Genomic DNA, 15,434 nt, shown 5'->3' with positions numbered 1-15,434 from the left:
ATATAAAAATATTTAGATCAATAATAAATTTTTTTCCCGTGTACCATTTTTTGATAAAAAATATTTAGATCATAAGTATCATTTTTTGTATATAATCCATTGAGGTATTATAATTACAATACCATCGGCAATACTTTTTGGGACAAATGGATCATATTTTATAACAATCCAAAGCTTTTTATCAACTCACATTAAGTGAATAAACATGTTATCTTTCCAATATGCATATTTTTTTACCCTTGAATGTGAGAGCTCTATTATAAGCACCATTTAGGTCTTCCTTACCCACATTCTCAATTCTTGATTCACAAGACTTGATCAAAAGACCAGCTCTAAGGCTTATTGTTGGTTAGAATATAGGTGTAGAATGGTCTATAGTGGTGGGGGGTTGAATATACATTTCCCTGAAAACCAATCTCAAAAGACATGATTAAGAGATATTAGAAGAAGAAAATGATCTAAATAATGAGATTAACAAGAGTAAATTTTTGTCCTCTTCATCAATCATCACCTTAATGATCTTGTAAAATCATATCAACTTCTCCACCATGGATTTGTTTTCTACCGTTCAAAACGAGGAAAGTTATTATTTGAGACATAACATATGAGCCAAAGTCTTAGTCTTCTCATTGCTGACTTCCCTAGCAACTTTATCCCTAAAGCATAAGATAGTTGCACTCATGGCTATGTACATTTTCTCGATCTTCTCTTCCTTTTGTAGGCGTGCAAATATGTCTCACCCTTCAATGCTTCAATACACTTCTATTGAGTTAGACTTCTTTCATCTTCACTTTCCACAACTAAAAGTTGTTGTCTTCGGAAAATTTCTCGATCGCCCATTTATTATCCAATGTGTTCACTTGTAAAGAATTTTCCTTTTCCCGCACACTAGGCCCCTCTTGTTTTGAAAAATTGGCACAATAATTCAAAACATATGGTATAGATATTCAAGGTTCAAACACACTAAAAAAATTTGATGTGTATGGACAAAGAACAATGACAACCAAAATAAATAGCCTCAAATAACACAATACCTGCCAAGAGTGAACAAAAACTCATAATAAGTTTGAAGAATATAAAATGCAACAAGCACAATAACTTTTTTATCAAGATCGATCAAACTATATACTCTAGAGGAAAGAGTGCCTCTCAGATTCATTATAGTTCCAACAAATTGTTACAAGAGATTACAAAAAAAAAAGTTATAAGAAAATAGTCTCGCAAGTTCCCAAGAACAAACTATATTTTCTACCAAAATATTTTCCAGTATCTCCAACTCTCTATATATGAATCACACAATCCAAAAGTGTTTAGAAATGTTTCACAATCCCTATAAAAATCTTCGAAGGATTGTCAAATTCCAAAAGCACAATCATATGAATTTCTTCCTTTGCCTCTTTTTGTTCTCCTAAGATTGTCACCTCCCCCGATTGTCTTTCAAACTACATTTTAAAGGTTGTAAAAACAAAAAAATGATAGAAATACATATTTATAACTATTTAAACTAAATGTGTTCTTAAAGGGTCCAAAACGCAAATCATTAACTTTTAAAATAAAAAGATTATAAATATCATATAATATTTTTCATATTAATTTAGAGTATCTCAGAATATCTATATATTAATTTATTAAAACCAAAGCGACCTAATTTTCTACTTGTGAAGCACCGACCAAATTGTCGCCCCACAGACTAACTCGTTGTCTGCTGGACCGACCCGCCGCCCGTCAGATTTCCCTCACACCATTAGAACTACGACACTGCTGATAGGGGTCTGGGAATAGGCTGAGCCGAGCTGTTAAAAATTTTCAAAACTTAAGTTTGGCCTGTGGCCTATCATAGACTTATTTTTAGGTCTGAGTCTTCCTTTTCGAATGCCTGATTAGCTTATTAGATTACATAAAAGCCTATTTTATTTGAACATTGGTAAATAAGTAATTCAACCAATGTTTAAATAGATTAACAAATTAAAATATTAAGAATATTAAATACATATTTGCATTGACTTATTCAAGTTTATTTATTACCATAAGTTTTATGATACTATTTGTTTGAAAGAAGTTATAAAAGCAACTCATGACATTGTTCATAAAGTTTTTTCAACTTATTTTCGTAAGTTCTTCAAGATAATTCAGTTTTATTTTTGTATTTTAATTCAATATACATGTACAATATAATAATAAAAACGAAATTATTCATATTTATTTAAATAGGTCGTCTATAGGCTTAAAATGTTTTTTTTATGACCTACCACCTAACTTTTTTAACTAAATAGGTTTATACAAAAGTCTAAACCTTTTCTATATAAAAAAGTGTGACTTAGTCAGAGTCTATGTAAAATAGACCATATACCTCTGTTAGTTGATCAAACTTATTCTCACACCTAATTACCACCACCCTACCCTCTCGGCCTCCATATCTCCTATGGATATGTTTTTTTTTCTCTCATCATCCTTAAACTTTTAAGACATATTTCTACCGAATATTTATGGATAAGTAGGACGATCTTCTCATTTCTTGATGCATGGATGAATGTTCTTTAATTTATAAAAATTATATATTTAAAATTCTAAGAGTATTATTGCTGCTAAAATAATTAACTTTTTAAATTTCTTTTTACATCTCAACTATTTTAAGAATCCTAATTGAGAAATAATTTAAACATATATTGTGTAATTTAGGGTAATTCTCATTTTACAGGAGTAAAATCTAATTAGATCCAATTCTAAGAGTATTTGTGTTGTCCTTCCAGCTAAAACTTGAAGGCCGACATCCCAAACCCACTAACCCCATATCTACCTTATCTCATTGATGCAACACCTTAATCTCTTAGCCTATGAGAAGATGTGATTTATAGTACGACAAGGATAAGTGAAAGCAATACCAAAAGAAATATATAGTTAAAATTGACAGTTGATTATTAGTGGAATATCTCAAATACACACAGCCAAATGTTATGCAAGTATTACTTATACATTAGTTGGATTTGGCATCTCTTTCACTCCCTTTCAGTTGCAAAAAAAACTATACTTTTCTGATAACAAATCACAACCTCCTTATCAGAATTCTAGGTAGCACAGTATACGATTTTAAACCAAACCTTTTCACCAACATTTCATTGTCACTCTCATGTTTTGTTCTCTATAAAAGCCAACTCCTGAATCTCATCAATACATCGACACATTACAATTTGTCTACACTGCAAAAGCACCATAGCCCTTATTCATCAAAACCAAAATGACGTTGAATAAGCAATCTCATCTTTTGTCCTTCTCACTTGCAATACTAATTTCTCTTTTATATTCTATCACCGCTACTTTATCTCAATTATCACCTGCTAATGCTCCTATACAACCTACACTTCCAGCTCCAACCCAACCAGCCGCAGCCCCTAAGCCATTGGTACCTTCCTTACCAGACTCACCTAGTGACTCCACTCCTGACACTGCAGGCACCGTTGACATCGTCGGAATCCTGAGAAAGGCAAAGTCATTCAATGTCTTAATCCGTCTCATGAAAACAACTCAATTGATCAACCAACTCAATTCGCAACTATTGACTACAAAAACAGGCGGATTAACAATTCTTGCACCAGATGACAGCGCGTTCTCAGAACTCAAAGCAGGATTCCTCAACTCTCTTTCCGATGGACAGAAACTCGAGCTCTTACAGTTCCACGTTATTTCAGACTACGTATCAAGCTCTAATTTTGATATTCTAACTAACCCAGTGAGAACACTTGCCGGAGGTAAACCAGGAAAGGTAGAACTGAATGTTGTGAGTTACGGTGGAAGTGTCAACATCTCAACAGGTGAAGTGAACACTACAATCAATGGCATTATATATACCGATAAACATCTTGCTATCTATAAAGTTGGCAAGGTGCTTCTCCCAATGGAATTCTTTTCCGTTGCTAAGGCACCTGCAAAAGGACCATCTTTGGCACCAGAACCTTCAACTGATACAGCAAAGGCACCTAAATCCGATAAGGATACATCTTCAGATTCGTCGCAGGTAACTAATCCAAAAGAACAGAATTCTGGCTCAGTGAAGATTGAGTATGGAAAATGCGTGGCTCTTGGGCTTGTATTAGCTTTGGCTGCGATGGTGCAGACCCAATACTGAGATGAAGGAATATGCTATTGAATTTCATTCTTCAGAACACGCACATTCATTCTGTAACATTATTTTTCCGCTGTCATTGTTTTTGAATTTGTACTTTAGGATGTATACTTTTCATGTTACTATGTTATTTCATTTTTTCATATATTTGATTTCATAAGACACTCCAAATTATTTCTTTCCTTCAAATACAGACTAACCTAACTGAAATGTCTAACACTACAATGACTCCTTCATATCATTAATGTAAATCATAAAATGTTGGTGGGAATGAATAAACTTAAAACAATATATAATTCATTATAAATAAATAACACAACACTACAAAATTATGAGTTCACATTCTTCATTTACTTCATCTTTAAGCATCTCATGTATAAGATTCCGATCATACCAACAACAACGGTTGAAGCCCTCAGTCCATCTTCCAGCACCTATATAGAAATCGTCACGAGAACTAAAAGTAATTTGCTTAAGCGATTTCGCACTTCTCAATAGGTGACTAGCTAACTCCAATATATTCCTAGAGCAAACACAGCCATTTAACTTCACATATTTTAAATCATTATGGAAAACCCCTGCATTTTCTCTTCTTCGCCTATTAGATCCAACCATGTGTGATTTTTCTCTATGTTCGTTTTTAATCTGAAAAATGAAAAAAATAAATTAAAAGACAAACGAGAAATATATATAAATAATGAAAAGAGAGGGGAGGCGTTACGGCCAAAAATAAAATCATGATATATACTAAAATACATAATTTACATTTTTTTATATAATTTCTTGATTTCAAAAAAAAAAAAAAAATATACTAATTGGTTGTGATTAACTAACCGTTAGAGAGAGTTTTTGGAGATACTTAGAAGCCATTATAATATCCAAAATCCAAAAGTAGTCTTTATTAGGATCATCCTTTCCGGAAATAAATAATTCCAATTGTCTAAGATTTTGAAATTGAACCAGATGCTTCATTAACTTGGGTATCTGTTTACACAAAAGCAATTATTGAGTCAATTAATTAAAAGATAGCTAGGAAAAATCAACACATAAACATCAACTAGCATGTTAGGGTTTTGAGTGCGTCACACCTGTGAATGGTGACTTGTCATAGCCAAATTCTCAACATGATGTAATCTTGCAATCCTAACAAAGTTATATACACTATAGTACTTTCTCACACCTCCATCCCAAAAAACCTTCAATAACTTTGGTGCATTAACAAAGATTGTGCCCTTGGAACCTCTATATTCAAAGGATGAGAGATTCAAAGCATCAATATTTATCAATATCTTATAAGAATAGCGACTCTTATCGCAACAATTAATTATGCCCAAATGACGCAACTTTGGACTGACAATTTTCAAGTCACGATTGAACAAGCAGTTCTTAAAGGTGACATCTTCAAGTCGGAGATCTTTAGAAAACAAATGAGGTATGACTTCAGTTTGAAGACACTCGTTGAGGCCTTCCAACACCATTGTAGTCACATTTTTTAGTTCATATAAATCAACAAATTTAGAAATTTTACTACTGCTGCAGCTAAACTTGGATAACATGTGAGACTTAATGTTCACTATGTGTAAACGGTCAGAATACCCATAATTAGAAGGCCGAAAATTAGAAGAATATTCCATGGATGAGAGATTTGATGCAATGATATCTATATTCCGCCGGTTCCAAATATTCCCGCACTTAATCTTCAAATGAAGCAATGTTGAACTGATTATTTTTTGGTCAGATCTCAAGGTACATTCATTAAGAGTGAAGTTTTCAAGATGAATGCAATTTAGAAACAGATCCTGAAGCATATTCTGCTTCAAAGGAACTTGATGCAGCACAAGAGTTCTCAAATTCTTCATTCCAAAATATTCCATAGGTGCTGCTATGAGGCAGTTCTGTAGGTGTAGATATGTCAGAGAATCATTGTCAGATAAGAAAGGAAACAAAAATTTGTATGGCTTCATTGTATCTTCATCATCACTACTATCACTATCACTTTCACTTTCAGTATCACTATCATCAAAATCAACAAATTTACATGGGAAGAGCAGTTCAATACGATTGACACCCTTATGAACTCCTTTGTGAATCAATCTCTCAATGACATCGGTTTGATCATGACATAACGGAAAATTTACTCGGATCGAACTGATCTTGTCACCGTGATATTTCAGCATGAAAGCATCCAACTTTGTGGCGAATTGAGATTGAACCTTTCGCAAGAGTGGAAGGGTTTTTGGTAACTTTGGAATTGTTTTATAGTCGAACATGTTATGCATATCGAAATTGAGATCCTTCCTAAATCCCCATTCGGGATACCATTGTTTGGATAATGCACTAGTTTTCAACAAAGTCTTCAAAGTTAACATGGAAAAGATATGTGATATAACAGAATCAGGTAACTCAGTTAACTGATCAGTCTTGCGTTTTTTAACACTTTTCATTGTTGCTGCAAACAATAATGAACAAACCTTAAAAATTGAATTAACAGTGTGATCAAACAAACAAAAACTATATTTGAACACGTACCTCAGAACTGTTCTTGATCGTGATGCCACACAGAACAATAGGTACACCGTACACTGTAGAATGACAAATTCTGGAGAAGAAGATGATTGTGAGTAGCTTTCTGTTATGAGAATTGTTTTTATGAAGAACACTGTTGACGGTTTCGTTGGAAAAGCCGGAGAATTAGGGTTTATCTCTTCATAAAATTAGGGTTTTTCTTTCACGCTCGCCAAAGACTCATGCAATTTACACGTCAATTCAATTCTATATCCTAATTTTTATTATTAATTGTTATTTTTTTAATAAATAATTTGATATTTAATTTTCAGACTCTTACTAGATTTTTTTTTAATTTTAATGGTTTGAAAAAATAAAAAATTAAGAATAAAATTTAAGAATATTTCAATCCACACCTTGATACTCTTATGCATCTGACGAAATTTCGTTTATGTTCCTTAGTTTCGGAAATACACATCAAGAAACACTCTTTTTTTTTTTGTTAAAATTTGTTTTTTTCGGAGCTTAATCTACGGAAGTATTATAAAATAGTGAACGTTGGGAAATTCAAATTAATTCAGTTCAGGGAATATTCCGTAGATATATCTACGAATCGTCTTAAAAACAGAATGTTCCGTAGATGTACATACGGAACATTCTGTTATATTTTAAATCAACTACATTTCATTCCAAAACTCCAAATTTTTGTGTGCCACAACAGAATAATACATCAAAATATAGTACATCCAAAACTCAATGGTATATAGTACACCAAAAGAATACATCGTATAAATCATCCAAATAGTGTCATATACATAATCAAAATAAATTACATCGATGTAATAAAAATACAGACATCAAAATAATCAGCACGATCACTATTGTGTGTGTTGGACAACATCCTCATCCTCGCCTCTGCCTCTAGCGCCTCCTCTACGTCCACCACCTCGTCTGTCGACTACTCTGCCTCTACTGTCAACTACCCCACCTGTCCTGCCACGATGTCTATGATACAAGAATGCCCCCTCTGCCACCCTCATGAGATCATCCAGTATACGCCTATTACCAGACCCTTTAGGGAAGAAACCACCGCCAATGCCTGTCTGCGCCATCTCAAGTATCTCACGACAGCGATGAAACACATCTTGAGTGTGGTCTAATGAGACTAATGGGTCTGTAATATCTCCTGATAAGCTGGTCTAGGCGGTGATCCCACTGCAGTGGGGATCATGTATGGGTGTGACAAAGTGAAATACCAAGTGATGTACCCGTCGACGCAGCTCTAGTCTGACTCTGCTCTGATCTCTCGAGCCTCTTCCGGAACCATGTGATGCTTATAGAATGCGAAGGCCTCATTTATCTGTCGACGGGTCATCCTGATAGGAGCAAAGACAAAAGGGTGGTGAGATATCATGTGACAGTAGCGAATTGCCGCATGATGTGCTCCCAAAGATAGCAAACAATGATGGTCGAACTGGCAGCCAGCCATCCAGAATATAGTGCAATGTTACCTCTCTGTTCCGGACATGTCTGGCGGTATGATCAATGTACCCCGTCAACATGGATAAATCGAACAGACCCCCTGGGTAACCCTTTGGCGCCTCAATCAGCCTTTTCATGCAATGTGTCAACATCATTAGGAGGTACCACAAGGGAGCTAGCACCATCCGGAGGTGGCATAGAAGATCCAGCATTGGCTGGAGGTGGCACAGAAGGAGCAGAAATATACCGACGACGTCTGCGCCCTCTCATCCTGACCACTAGATGTCAATTGTCCCAGATCTAAGAGTCCATAGGATGACGCTCCGTGGTGCACCTCAGCCAACGACCACACTGGATCCCAGCGCCTCCTCTTTAATTTTATTCATATTTCTTTTTTCTAATTTGTTTCTTTTAATTAACTTTTTTTCTTTTCTTTTTCTTTCAATTAAACTTCTTTTTGATTAAACTAACCAATTAACATATCTAGGATTAGCTTTTTACCATAAAATTAATTTAACAAATTATTTTAATCATAAAAAACACCAAAAAAAATTGTTTGTTTCTTTTAATTAATAAAGATAGGTTTAGGTGAAATAAAATGAGACTTTAATTTATTTTTAGGTTAAATAATTAGACATAGGTCATATTTGATTTTAATTTTAATTTTGTACATATTTAAGTAAATTAAATAATTAGTTAATTAGGTTTTAACCATTAATCAATCAATTAATTTAGAATTTGGATTTAATTAATTAAAATTAATTTAGACTTTTAAGTTTGGATTAATTAACATAAATTAGGTTTCTACCTTTTAACCCTAATCCTCTTTTCTGTAATTATTCAATCTTTCCAACTATATTTGTAATTGTTCACGGATTGTAATAATTTAGATTTAAACTCCTTAGAATTTAATTTTCCAAATTATGTAACTACAAAAGCCTTGCAATAGTTTAAATTAGGACTTTACTAGTTTTGCATCCCCGTTTTGGTTATGTACCCCCATCCCGAAGCCATGTAATAACGTAGATTTACTTTCCGCATTTACTTTCTGCACCTATAAATTGCTTAGATGTATGCTAATAGGATTGTATGGAAAGATAATAATTGGACGTAGCCCACTAACCTCAAGATTAAATAACTGAATCTAACACACTCTTTTTACTTGTTCACACACTCACCTTTAGGGTAACCCTCTCTTGTTACCTTCGATTAAATGGTCAAGTCCCTCGAACATAGGGATGTCTTAGAAAGGTTGCCTCTGATTAATATCATCATTGTCCCTTCGATAAAAAGATCATAGTCCCTCGATGACCCTTCGATGTTGCCTACGAAATATGATCTAGTCCCTCGAGTTGCCTACGAGAATGATGATAGTCCCTTCGAATGCTAAGACATCCTTACAAGTTGCCTTCTATGAACATTCGATGACCTTTCGATGTCCCTTTACATCCAATGAAAAGACTTCCCACTAACTAATGGTGTGGATAGTCTTTATCACAGGAAAGCCTTAAAGTATAGGAAAGACCTTACAAAATTAGGGTAGGTAACTCCTGATTGTTTGCTCAACTCAAAACATTCAAAATGATTTTCACACCTCATATATTTCAAAAAAATTTCAAAGACTCCACTTTGTATACATTCATACGAGAATCATTACAAAGTTAAAGTTCTTTTACAAACTGTTTTTCTAAACACACACTATACTTTCAAACAAATCAAAACAAGTGAGCTAAGCAATTAAGAGCCCATGGATAACCATGGATACATAGGGTGCTTACACCTTCCTTTTGTATAGCCTACCCCCCGAACGCAATCTCTTTCAAAAAGGTCTTTCTTGTTCTTTTAGCCTTTTCTAATTGGATAAAATAAAAGTCGATGGCGACTCTTGCTAACCGCAACATGTTTTGCGAATAACAAAACAAAATTTCAGTTCTCCCACTGTATTACATGCGCTTTGGTTTTTTATAGATTTTATGTCGGATATGTACCTACCAAATTTAACCTACCAAATTTCTAAATTTCAAAATATAATATTACAAAGTCCTTCTTTAAATTCAAATTCTAAACATAATCACTACACACAACAAAATAATACAAAATACAAATCAAAATAAATTTTGAACAAATTCTAATTGAAACACAAACTAAATTAAAATAAAGTGTAATGTGTAATAAATTTAATTTTAAAAGAGAAAAAGTTGTTCCAAATAAATTTTGAACAAACTCTACATATATTTTAACATGTTATTTCTCTATAATTTGAATTGGCATTATGTTTGGTAAAACTATAATATAGTAGCAATTAGTTAAATAGGATATATAACTTGTAAGAGAAAGCAGGTGGAAGTTCTATTTGACAAAGAAACATGTTGAGTTGATTTGTTTCAATATTTGAACAACATGTCGAAGAAGATGTTCTATGCAAGTCATTCGACATTGCGCCTGAATCAGAACTGTTGATTGAATCTGACTTAGCAATTAACAGCAATACATAATATTACTAACCAATATTATGCAATCATAGGTAACGCATGAAAGATCTGGAAGAATCAAATCAGAATATGCTTGACTGAAGACTTTCTAATTTTGGAGATTTATTAGGAAGATTTGATTGAAGACCTATTTTGTAGGAGAATCTTATGGAGATTTGTTACAGCATATTTGCTGTAATTAGAGGCCCAAGTCCATATGGGAATAGGTTATAAATAGAAGCTTTGTAAACTAGGTTTTTAAGCCAACCAATATGTAAAATTATAAGGGTTGTGTTGGTAGGTGAAACCACCCAGTTTGTGGGATGGTCACCTTGTTCTCACTCAAAAGCCTTTAGGTAATGAGTTGAGTATTGTTCTTGGAGGAAGCTTTTAAGCAACTCCAAGACGGTGTTCTTAGTCTAGAGTCAAGGTTGAGTATGGATGGAAGTGCGGCTTCCTGCCTGACATAGGAGTGTGTCTCCTCATCATGGTAGTGTATCTTCTATTCCGTGGCTACAGGATTGTGGAAATTAGGTCATTGGTACAACTCCTGGGACTGGAAACTGTACAACATCACTGAGGTGATTGAAAGTGGAATGGAGATATTCCATATCTAGGGAGGACCTAGGTAGAGATTCCTTCGGGTAGGGATTAAGTGAAGAGTTATAAACGGGGTAGTTTAGCTCTGAATTGATACTATTGATATTGGATTTCCTTCCTAGCTTGGTATGCCCCCAGAGTAGGTGTGTTTGTCACCGAACTGGGTCAACAATTTTGTGTGTTTTTATCTTTTCAGTACTGTTATTTTCTTGCCTTTGTTATTAATGTCAGATCAGATCTCTCAGTTGGTATCAGAGCAGGCATCCTGTTCTATCTCTGGATGAGATATTGGGAAGATACTTTCTGGTTCATGTGCAAGAAAGATAGTTATACTGAAAAGTTGTATGGACTTGGTCAGTTCATATGTTTAAGAATTGTCCCTAGAAGTGGAGGATGGACTATTCGTGACAAGGTGTGTGGTGACCTTGCCTTGAGGCTGTCAAGATAGCAGTGACTCATGTTGTGCCTGAAGCTTGGTGGAGGAGTTTTTCGTTTATTCTGCTGCATCTGATGGAAAACTTCTGGTGTATACTTTGATGATGTATCCTATGGCGTGATACATGGAGGATTGTGTCGATTAACTTATTAAAGTAGCCAAATATAGTTGAGGTTTGTCTCAGATCCACTCATAAAGGAATTTTCAATAAGTTCATTAAAAGGAGACCGGAAGAAAGCAATTTATTTTTTCTCTCTTTTCTAGAAGACCAACCACAGGCCTTTGTTGAAGGGTCTCTTGGTGCATTTCTTGAATGATGTTCTACAAAAGGTTGAGACATCATATCAACAAATTATGCAGAATTTTGCTGGTTAAAGAGATTGCATAACAAATGCTTTGGGGGCTAAACAAATGTGTATTAATCACATATGTTTGGAACCTACTCCTGATCTGAAAGAGGAAGCATCTGGATCTAAGAAGTTTCAATGATAGAAACTTGTCTTAGATGAATATGTTGATCAGGACATGAGCAATAAATGGGATACTTCTTGGGATGGTTTATTTCTGATCTAATGAAGTAGGAGTGCATAAGCTTAGCATGCTATTGTATTTGAATGACATTTCAACAAGGTTCTTCTTGTATAAAGTCTATACTAATGTCAAGAACATTATCTCTGATATCTGTTTGGTTCTTTTGACCAAAGGAATCAAAAATTCAGAGAAAAAGACTTAAGGCAACATTTATCCAAGGATGGATAATGAAAGGCAAAGTAACCTAAGCTCAATGGTTGATAAGTATATGCACTTTGGAAGTATCATCTAATCTATTGGACTGATTCTTCAGTATTAACTTAAGGAAGGGGAGCTGAACATACCACATCAAGAGCAAGGTATAAATACTCAAGGGAGGGCCCCCTCAAGTTCAGAGTTTAACTATGTGGTGTCTTCATATATTGGAACAGTTGGTGATGCACTAAGGGCTGAAGTGCATTAATGAGTCTTGAAGAAGTATAGATGGTTATGGTATAGTGCTGACTTTACCACTTGCTTGTTGTTTTCTGCTCCAGATACCTGTTAGAGGGAATCTCCTCTTTAGGTGCCAAATATTGGCTCCTTACATCTCAATGTCAGACAGGAGGTCTTACATATGTTCCTAAGGTGTGTATCATGTACGCCACTTTATGATATCTGATCATGAAGGATGATCAGTTGCTGAAAATCCTCCTTGTATCCCCAGTAGGAGTTATACATAGATTACTATGGGGGTTCCACCATAAACCATAGTTGTTGAATGTGTGTGTAAAATGTAGATGTTGGATCTGATGTTAAGACGTCATCTAAGGTATTTACCTCTTCAGCAAAGTAAACCCAGTTTGTCCAGAATGAAGCACAAGGTCAAGCCACTGACCAATTCTGGAGTTATTTGTGATGAAGGAGGCTGACATGACTTTTGTCATGGAGAATAAACAGCTTGAGCCACAGGTATGCAGAAGAAAAGCCTTGAAGGAGGTTTTGCATGAGACCGATGGTGAATGCTTTGAGAGGAGATGAAGTGTTTATCTAAAGAGCTATGCAATTATGCAGCCCGAACTCTCAAGGTTCAGAAAAAGTATGGAGAATTTATTTTTCTCTATGTGGCTGAGTAGCTTGATCAAAAGAGCTACTGACAATTGAAAGGTTATTTCTCTCAATGGTGGTGTACGACAACCAGATCCAGCTATCAAAGCTGATGTCCTAAATCATGATGGAACATCATGACTACTAGTTGTTAACAAGTTTATCACTTTATTCAGAAGTGATGTTTCTGAATATGACAAGAGCAGTATACGAAGCTTCTGGCCCTATCCACAGGGGTGTATAGTGAAGGCATTACTCCTGAAAACAACAATTAAATCCAGACATTGCTAGGTGTTATAAATCAGATAGGGGATCTGATCAACATGCCTTTCAAGGAAAGTTTCTTCTTCAACAAGGGGCAGAGTGACAGTCTGAGTACAACAAAGAAGCTAAGTACATTTGCTTTGGAATATGTGAAAAGTTCCAAGTCAAGTGTGTCCTTGCTTATGTGGATATCTCAGGGTACTTGATAACTCTCTCAAGGAGTTGTTGGTTCTGTTCTCTAAATGTCAGGATTGATTTTATAGTATGAAGTCATACTCGGCTGGTATGTCCAACCAGGAGTATGTAATAGTGGTTACCCTACACTATGGGAACCGTTCGTAGTAACTGAATTAGATCAGAGATATGTTCATTTGCTTGTTCCTGTATCCTGAAAAAGATAAAGTTAGTCTTTATGCAATGTCATGATGCATGTATTATGTGACGAGTTTCTCAAAATAAATGAGAAACTTGCATGTTGCTATAAGCAATGTATGGATATGTATATGGTGCATGAATATGATTCAGAATATGATTTATCCTGTCTTGATTGAGAAAATAAATCTTTGTGTCATCGTGATTTTGTTGTCTGATCTTCTCTTGAAGATGCTCAGCTGGGGATTTATGATTTCTGCTTGGGGATGAAAGCGATTTGAATGATTGATCTTTGATGCACCCTGACTGGGGATAAGAGATATGAATGAACCCCGTTGGAGGAGGGATTGAAGATAGATACTTGAGGAATACCCTGTGGGGATATAATCCTATGAAACTGGTTCTATGGGAGGACGTGGATGCCTTGAACATTGCCCCAATAATTATAGTGACTGTCATTCCTGGACTCGTAATGATTGGGACCAGCCAATGAGTATTGGACGAAGTGTCAACTGGACTTTCATAGATTTTCCCCTGCTAGTAGGGATTTTTTAAAAAGATTCGCCTCGCGAGGACTTTATGAGGTGTGTACTATGGGTGACATGCCCCCAGTAATCGTAGACTTAGGATGATGCCCCATGTTGATTGGGAAGTAGCTGTAGATCCACTTGGGTGTATGCCCCTAATTGTTTGGTGCTCCTGAGAGATTCTTTGAATCTTGACCTGATTGCATCAGTATTGACTGGATAAAGCATGTCATGTCCCTTGTATTCATTGACTTCTAGTCAACTGAGTCAGTCATAAGAGATGTTGCTGCTGAAATAGTTTCGTCTGTCGGGATGACTTTTAGTCATTAGTCGTACCCTGTGCATATTCTTTCTGATGCTAACATTTGAAATTATGTAGCAAAATATGTTTAATAATGAATTCATGAGATGCAATGCATATGTCTGTCTTGATTTTTTGAAAAACATTAAAACAGGAGATGTAAAAGCGTGATATTTGTAAAAACGTGATGTCTGTAAAAAATGAAATATCAACTCAGCATTTTTGGTAAACCTTAAGGAGTCAGGATACTTTTTTGGTGACAATATGCTTTCGACTAACCTTGCTTCAGTTAGGACTTTCAAGGGTTGTAACGTGGCTTGGTTCACGGTTTAAGAAACAAAGGATAAAGGCTCACAATTTTATTTATACCCATCCCAATCTTCGTGATGTTCTTCGATCCTATGCTCAGTTAACTTTGCGTTTCAGCTTTAGCAAAGCTTGAAGTGTTTAGCATTGATATTTGATGGTGGTTGAAGCACCAGAAGTTTATTTGGACAGTCAGTCATCCTTCTTTGTAATTCTTTTTGTTTTGGTCGAGGATTTGTAGTGACCTCTTTTTTACTTTGATTTTTGTTATCCCTAACTTTTGCCTGAACTGATTATTTTGAGATTACAGTCAGCGGGATATTTCAATTTTCGATTAGTCTCCTTCATAGGTTTTGACTTAATAGCCTTTTTTCTTTTGATAGATGTTGACTGCCTGTCTTAATGATTACGGGAAACCATCATTATTTGTGTA

General features: G+C 35.1%; 2 protein-coding genes across 2 annotated transcripts; one reads left to right on the top strand and one right to left on the bottom strand.

The window, feature by feature from the left end:
• The first annotated feature begins 3,188 nt into the window (after nucleotides 1-3,188).
• Nucleotides 3,189-4,242, top strand: LOC131606942 (fasciclin-like arabinogalactan protein 12). The gene has a single exon (XM_058879025.1). It carries the CDS (start codon nucleotides 3,236-3,238, stop codon nucleotides 4,121-4,123), a length of 888 nt encoding a protein of 295 aa, XP_058735008.1. The 5' UTR covers nucleotides 3,189-3,235; the 3' UTR covers nucleotides 4,124-4,242.
• Nucleotides 4,243-4,441: 199 nt separating this feature from the next.
• On the bottom strand, nucleotides 4,442-7,737 carry LOC131605093 (uncharacterized). The gene is made up of 4 exons (XM_058877489.1): nucleotides 7,539-7,737; nucleotides 5,209-6,569; nucleotides 4,951-5,104; nucleotides 4,442-4,746 (listed from the first exon to the last, which is right to left on the bottom strand). The coding sequence occupies exons 1-4, from the start codon at nucleotides 7,735-7,737 to the stop codon at nucleotides 4,442-4,444; spliced, it is 2,019 nt and encodes a 672-aa protein (XP_058733472.1).
• Nucleotides 7,738-15,434: the final 7,697 nt, after the last annotated feature.

The sequence above is a fragment of the Vicia villosa genome, linkage group LG5 (genome assembly GCF_029867415.1).
Source record: "Vicia villosa cultivar HV-30 ecotype Madison, WI linkage group LG5, Vvil1.0, whole genome shotgun sequence".
NCBI lineage: Eukaryota > Viridiplantae > Streptophyta > Magnoliopsida > Fabales > Fabaceae > Vicia > Vicia villosa.
This window is presented reverse-complemented; position numbering and strand designations above follow the sequence as displayed.

Coding starts and splice junctions, on each gene's coding strand:
- LOC131605093 (XM_058877489.1), bottom strand. CDS start 7,737: ATGGCGCAGACAGGCATTGGCGGTGGTTTCTTCCCTAAAGGGTCTGGT. Junction 6,570..7,538: donor AGGAGGCGCTAGAGGCAGAG/GCGAGGATGAGG, acceptor TATTGTTTGCAG/CAACAATGAAAAGTGTTAAA. Junction 5,105..5,208: donor TGACAAGTCACCATTCACAG/GTGTGACGCACT, acceptor TTGTGTAAACAG/ATACCCAAGTTAATGAAGCA.
- LOC131606942 (XM_058879025.1), top strand. CDS start 3,236: ATGACGTTGAATAAGCAATCTCATCTTTTGTCCTTCTCACTTGCAATA.